This window comes from Camelina sativa, chromosome 3 (genome assembly GCF_000633955.1).
Source record: "Camelina sativa cultivar DH55 chromosome 3, Cs, whole genome shotgun sequence".
NCBI classification, from domain to species: Eukaryota; Viridiplantae; Streptophyta; class Magnoliopsida; order Brassicales; family Brassicaceae; genus Camelina; species Camelina sativa.
In genome coordinates this window covers 19,126,135-19,134,043 of record NC_025687.1, presented here as the reverse complement: position 1 = coordinate 19,134,043, position 7,909 = coordinate 19,126,135, and the positions used below count along the sequence as shown (strand labels likewise).

Here is a 7,909-nt window from a genome sequence, read left to right as displayed (position 1 = left end):
TAATCAAGTTGCATACAGCACACTTATTATAAGATGAAAACGAAGTATATTCAAATGAAGAAAACACGTAGAACAGTGCAACGAAATAGTACAAGTTTTCATTTTGTATTTGTTTTTGAAAACAACGAAATAGTACTACTAGTTATCATGAACATAGATTTATACACTATAATTATGTAGCGTTGTTTTAAAAAAAACAAAACTAGATTAATAAGTTTAATTTTCGTTGATTAATGGTCAAGCCCGTGGCTCCATATCGCCAAAATGGGGTTTGCGACAGGAGATCCGTTATCCCTTTATCTGTTTATTCTTTGTACTGAGGTGTTAATAGCGAATATCAAAAAGGTTGAGAGAAGAAAAGATCTCGGGTATTAAAATTGCTCGAGATTCACCCCCTATTTCTCACTTGCTGTTTGCGGATGATAGTCTGTTCTTTTGTAAAGCAGATGAAGAACAATGTTCAATGGTTATGGATATTATAGGCAACTATGGTAAAGCATCCGACCAGGAGGTAAATTTAGAAAAATCCTCTATTATGTTTGGTAAATAAGTGTCTTTAGAGGTCAAGGACAGGGTAAAATCTGTCATGGGAATCTCGAAGGAAGGGGGTATGGGTTCCTATTTGGAAATTCCAGAGAATCTCGGCAGATCGAGAGTTCAAGTCTTCGTTTACGTTCGAGATAGGTTGAATGATCGGGTGAATGGTTGGACAGCAAAATTTTTATCTAAGGGTGGGAAGGAAGTTCTATTAAAGTCGGTGGCTTTGGCCCTTCCCACACATATTATGTCTTGCTTCAAGCTCCCTCAAGGGTTAACAACCAAATTGACGAGTGCAATTTCAAATTTCTGGTGGAGTTCTGATGGGAAAGATCGGGGGATTCACTGGGTGGCTTGAGATAAAATGTGTAAAGATAAAGCTGAAGGAGGTTTGGGTTTTCGGGATTTGGAGACTTTTAATGATGCTTTATTGGCTAAACAGTATTGGCGTTTAATTCAGTTTCCGAATTCCTTATTTGCTCAAGTTTTTAGAGGACGATATTTCCGGAATAAACACCCGTTGATGGCAAAAAAACCTTACTCTCCCTCTTTTGGGTGGAGAAGTATTTACTCAACTAAAAGTTTAGTGGAAAAAGGTGCTCGTTGGACAATTGGGTCAGGGTTCAACATTTCGGTTTGGCGTGATCCCTGGATCCCTGGTCAACATCCTCGACCTGCAAATGGTAGGGGACGGCTTCTACACCCAAATCTAATGGTAAACCATTTGATTAATCCACGGACTAAAGAATGGCATTTACGTATCCTTCAAGAATATATGGATCCGGAGGATATTCAAGTTATTCTGAGTATGCCTATTAGCAAATCTCTTAGACCAGATCGTTTGGTGTGGCATTATACACAATCTGGTCGATACTCGGTTAAGTCAGGTTATAAGGTAGCTCAAGCTATGAAGACTGAAATTGATTATGGTCCCAACTTAAATGACTTGAACGCAAAGGCTTGGGATCTTCAGGTACCGCCTAAAATCAAACACTTTTTCTAGCAGATCGCATCGGGCTCTCTTCCGGTGATGGTGCAATTAGCCTCTCGGGGATTTAATTGTGATACGGTATGTAAACGATGTGACTTAGAGGAAGAGTCTATTAATCATACTTTATTTGAGTGTTCTCATTCCCGCCAGATTTGGGAGGGGATTTTTGATGGCTCAGACACGGACAAGCTCCTATCTGGTTCGATTTATTCAAACTTAGATTTCATATTTGCAAAAGTTTAATCCCTATGGCTTTAGGCGTTACTCATAGTTCGATACTGTGGCTGGTCTGGTTCTTATGGAAGGATAGGAATAAAAAAAGTTTTTCAAGGGATACAATCAGAGCCAATATATATCATTAATCAGGCTTTACGTGAACAATTGTGGTGGGAGGAAGCCCAATTAGCTCCAAGGATTGATTCCGTTATGACGGATTTCTCGAATGATCCGGAGTTGATAATTTATTGTCAAGTTGATGGTTCGTGGAAAACTACAAAAACACATTCAGGTTTAGGATGGTGGTGTGGTGATGGTGAGAATCAGACTTTGGTTATGGGTGCCAGATGTCAACGTCGCAGTGCATCCCCTCTCCATTCAGAGCTAGAAGCATTGTTATGGGCGATGGAGTGTATCCTTTCCAGAGGGATTGATTGCCGGAGGTTCGAGACGGATTATGCAGAGTTACTTTCGATGGTGCAAGCTCCGGAGAAATGGCCGGCTTTCTTAACACTTCTTGATGAGTTCCAGGTGCTTAGTGTCTCTTTGCCTTGGTTTATCTTTTCCAAAGTCCCAAAGACAACCAATGAGAAAGCTAATTACTTAGCTCGTTTTTCTAGATTATTATTTTCAGATACAATTTTTGTAAACATTTTTTTTCCTGGTCGAGGAACCAATAGAGAAAATTTATTTTAATTAAAGTTAGGTTGGAAAAAAAAAAATTTAATTGTCTTGAGATTAAATTCTTCTTCGGATTGTAAAAGTCAACGCAGTAAATTCATAGTGCTTTTTTTTTTACTTCTTATATTCAAATATTTATACTTTTTCTTTTGTTGGGCCAGAACTCTTCCGTCGACGCACTTATTAAATTTACATAACTGAGTGTGTCCACTCATATCACTAACTCTCTCTCTTCGTCACTCTCACTTTTCCCTCTCCCTCTCCCTCTCCCTCTCTCTCTCTCCACAAGAAACGCCGTCGCTCATAAAAAATGATGGCGTTGGCAAGATCCGGAGGTACCGTCCTATTGCTCTGCCTATCGTTCTTGGCCACGGTCACCGCCGAGAGTCCATACCGATTTTATGACTGGAATGTAACATACGGCGACATTTACCCACTCGGTGTTCGTCAGCAGGTTTTCATTTTCTCTACTCGATCCACATTCCATTATATCACGTTATTAACAAAAACAAAATAAATTTTTTGTTTAAACTCTTCACGTACAGACTACATCTTACATTTTTTTTTTTTGAAAAGTAGCATATTACTTCTTTAGTTCTCAAGAAAAAAAAGTATTTCTAAAAGATTTTGTTCATATGTATCATTTTTGTAATGATTAGTTAAAATGTGACAATGCATTAGATCCGGTGAATTGAAATATTAAATCAGTCGATGGTGCTTATTGTTTTATTTTTTTCTCGTACTAAAAAAAACAGGGAATATTGATTAATGGGCAATTTCCGGGACCGGACATTCACAGTGTGACAAACGACAATCTCATCATTAACGTACACAACAGCTTAGACGAGCCTTTCTTAATCTCATGGTAACATTGCTTTTTTCGTTATTTGGAACTTTGTTCTCTTTGCCTTCTGTGGTTCTATTCTGTTGACTTGTCGAAGTTGCATATAGCTAGGAACTTGTTATTTACAAGAAAGAACACAATTTTCTCTCTCTTTTTTGTCACCAAAATAAAAAAGTTGTCATATATAAATCCTTATTAGTTTAGGTATTAATATTATCATCTCGGATTCACTAATTTTAAGTTACTTATTTTATACATATCTAAATTAAATTACACACATATTAGTCACTTAATTTAAGTTAAATTAACTCTCCATCGTTTTCGTGATTCCTTTATTTCACACATATTCATTTAGGGATTTTGTCGAATTTAATTTATTTTTGTTACATCACGGAAATCACGGATAGAAGATTCATGAATACATAGACGTTGACATAAAACAATTAACGGCTGATCAAGATTTTTTTTATTTTTTTCGAAATGCCTGACTAAGTAACGTTGATTAAAATAACAAAGGTTTGAACTTTGACGGCTGAATTTGGGACGCCTCACCTATATCCTCGTATATATTCTTTTTCGCTCATAAATATTAATGTTTTGAGATATTTTTTTTGTTGCACAAAAATTGATGTTTTGTAAATTTCAATAAGTAATCGTTGAAAATATTTAAAATTTTAAATTATTATTAATTTAAAATTAAATAATATCTCTTTAGTCAAAAAAATATATTTAAATTCAGTAATCTCTTAAAATGTGTAAAAATTTCTAAACATCAATTTTTCAGAGACCAAAGGAATATTAGTTTGATAACGTTTATATATAAAAGAAAAATGGTCCGAATTTGTGACGCCTAGTTCGGTAAAATAGATAAATATTTGTAGAAATGTGTACCATTACGGGAGCAAAGCATGTGAGTGTGATAAATAGACTTGGAGCAACTCGAAATGGTCCATATTGACTTATCTCATACGTCTGTAAACAATTAACAGAAAAATCTTAACTTAACAAAGATAAATGTATTGGCAGTCATTCTCTGTTATAATTTTTTTTCAGTAATAAGCAATACTACTGGAGCACACAAGTAATGATGATACTTCTGAACTAATATGTTCTCGTCATTAGCGACAATTATATATATATATATATAATGTTGTTTTTTCATGATAGAATATGATTATATATGATGCAACAATAATGATAACAGAATAATATTGGTTTCAACATTTAGCCACGTGTCTCCCTAATTTAGTAGCTGTCTTCCACCCGGACCACCCCCTTTCGGTGAACCATGTTGGTGATGTCGTCGAAATTACGTTGTCTTTTAAAAGGGTCCCACCCACATCCACTAACTAGGCCATCTTCATGAGATTTTTCATAACCCAACCAGAAAAAAGTGACAAAGAGATTGAATTATTGAATGTACATAGTTTTAGTTTTACTTTGTAGAGTTTTCTCAAACTTTTAACGAATCACATAGGTGAAAACTATAAAAAGAAGTTTATCTATAATATTCCTTTTGTTTTTAATTAATTGTTATTTGACTAATTAAATTTTGTTATAATTTTGATATTGTTTTATACTCATTTTGTTTCATAATTTCGGATGTTTATAAAAATATTTTTGTTTTTATAATATAGAATATTTTAGATTAGTTTCATATTTTATACACATTTGTTTATGACTGATTAAATTTAAAAAAAAATATTTATTAACTGATTACATTAATTCGACGAGTATTTTTATATTAACTGACTAATTAATTGTTATTTGACTGATTAGTTTCATATTATATATTATGCACATTTTATATTAACTGATTAGTTTTATAGTTTCATATTTTATATTATGCACATTAGTTTTATATTAATATCTTGTTTTAATTAACTAAAACATTCTATATTTTGAAACAGAGTGAATATTTTTATTTTTGATAAACTTTCCATATCAAAAGTCTCTTATTAACTGATTACGTTAAATAAAAATAAAGTATATTAACTAAAAGTAAAACAGAAAATTAAATGTTTTATTAACACACGTAAAGAAAAATCTTAAATACCATCTAATTTGGAATGAAGGGAATATATGTTTGTGTTCTAATAGTGAAATAAATGGATGGACAGGAACGGGGTACAAAACAGAAGGAACTCTTATGTGGACGGGATGTCCGGAACCACGTGTCCAATTCCACCAAGAAGCAATTACACATACATTTTGCAAGTGAAAGACCAAATTGGAAGTTTCTACTACTTCCCATCCCTTGCGTTTCACAAGGCGGCTGGTGGGTTCGGAGGCATCAGGATCCTTAGCCGTCCGGGAATTCCAGTTCCCTTCGCTGACCCTGCAGGAGATTACACTGTCCTCATTGGAGATTGGTACAAGACTAATCACACGGTAATAAAATAACTATTGTCAAAAAAATTCCTAGAAGATGTGTGATTGAATTTAATAGTATATATGAGATTAGAGTCAATTTAATTATTGCCAATTAGTTATGAGTTATAAACTTATAATAAATCTTGATTTAACATGGTATTAGAGTTTGAACCCACGTTGATCTATTAATGAATCCGGTTCAAAAAGTAAGAGTCCAAAAAAAAATCCATTTCCATCGAAATACCTAAAAGAAGCATTATCTTGAGAGGACGTGATGGACATAGATTATGTCGAGATTAATAACTAGAAAAAAGCACCTGTGGAGAATGATCACACATAAAAAATGTGATGAGACTTATAAGAGGTCAGCACTAACTCACTCATTATTAACTTGTTTTGAACTGGCCATAATTTAACAACCCTACACCAGTATACAGGTTCATGCTTTTTCTTTTTTGAATATTAAGATTCTTATAATTAGTGCTTTTTCTTATTATGCTTCATCAGGATTTGAAGTCTCGTCTTGACAGAGGAAGGAAGTTACCTTCTCCTGATGGTATTCTTATCAATGGCCGAAGCTACGGTGCTACTATAAACGTTGAGCAAGGTGTGTTAGCATTTCATCGTAATCTATTTCTTACGTTCTGTTCGTTCAACATATTTTTCTTAGAAAATTCTGGTCTTATCTGTGTGTGTGGATGTACTAGGAAAAACATACCGATTGAGGATATCAAACGTTGGATTACAAAATTCTCTAAACTTCAGAATCCAAAACCACAGAATGAAGCTTGTGGAAGTTGAAGGGACGCACACACTTCAAACCATGTTTTCCTCACTGGACATTCATGTTGGCCAGTCTTACTCCGTTCTCATTACTGCTGACCAATCTCCTCGTGACTACTACGTGGTTGTTTCGTCTCGGTTCACGGATAAAATCATAACAACCACTGGTGTTCTTCGCTACAGTGGCTCGTCTGCCTCAGCTTCTGGTCCAATTCCTGGTGGTCCCACTATTCAGGTCGATTGGTCCTTGAACCAAGCACGTGCCATCAGGTATTCTTTCTTGCAAAAGTAATTAGGTACGGTGCTTTAAGCTCCATAAAGAAGTTAAGATGTAAAGGTTACTACAATTACAAATATGGTATTTATTTTTTTGGTAGAACCAACTTGACAGCTAGTGGACCAAGACCAAACCCGCAAGGTTCATACCATTATGGTCTTATACCGCTCATTAGGACTATTGTGTTCGGTAGTTCAGCCGGACAGATAAATGGAAAGCAAAGATATGGTGTCAATAGTGTGTCATTTGTGTCTTCAGACACCCCTCTAAAACTGGCCGACTTCTTCAAGATAAGCGGTGTCTATAAGATCAACAGTATCTCGGACAAACCCACAGGTGGAGGTTTATACCTTGACACATCAGTTTTGCAAGTCGATTATAGAACCTTTATCGAGATTATATTCGAGAACAAAGAAGATATCGTCCAAAGTTATCATCTCAATGGTTACTCTTTCTGGGTTGTCGGGTATGTTTATTTTGCAAGCTCTTTATTTGCTACTTTGTTTGTTGTCTTGAAGTTTAACAAAGTGTGTACTTGTGGTTGAATATAATGCAGCATGGACGGTGGACAGTGGAAGACAGGGAGCAGAAATGGTTATAATCTACGAGATGCAGTTTCACGTTCCACTGTCCAAGTGAGGAATTCGTTTTCCCTCTTCATTGTCAATTTAGCACATTTGGTTTTACTTGTTCTAATTATAAACATAATCCGTATATGTTTAGGTGTACCCAAAATCATGGACAGCCATTTACATTGCATTGGACAACGTAGGAATGTGGAACTTAAGATCAGAGTTTTGGGCAAGACAATACTTGGGACAACAGCTTTACTTGCGTGTCTTCACGTCATCTACGTCTTTGAGAGATGAGTACCCTATCCCAAAGAATTCGCGTCTGTGCGGCAGGGCAAGAGGACGACATACTAGGCCTCTATAAAGAAGACATACGAGCTTACGTGAAAGTCATATTGATACAGGTATAAGTTATATATATGTTATTCTTGCAAAGACTTGCGATGTTATCATGAGAGAGGATGTCCTAAAATTCTAGTTTAAAGAGATCTCAGCTCGAGGTCTCAATTTGAATGTTATTCGAATTTGAATTCTTGTGTTGCTTTCTATGCTTTTATCACTGATGTTCTTTTTCTTTCCTCTTTTGCCGAGTTATGCTTCAAAAAAAAAAAAAAAAAAAAAAAAAAAAAAAAAAA

General features: G+C 35.0%; 1 protein-coding gene across 1 annotated transcript; it reads left to right on the top strand.

The window, feature by feature from the left end:
• LOC104777520 (L-ascorbate oxidase homolog) lies at positions 2,633 to 7,855 on the top strand. The gene is made up of 8 exons (XM_010501790.2): positions 2,633 to 2,879; positions 3,181 to 3,290; positions 5,390 to 5,660; positions 6,150 to 6,249; positions 6,350 to 6,695; positions 6,803 to 7,168; positions 7,259 to 7,337; positions 7,426 to 7,855. Exons 1-8 carry the CDS (start codon positions 2,736 to 2,738, stop codon positions 7,636 to 7,638), a joined length of 1,629 nt encoding a protein of 542 aa, XP_010500092.1. The 5' UTR covers positions 2,633 to 2,735; the 3' UTR covers positions 7,639 to 7,855.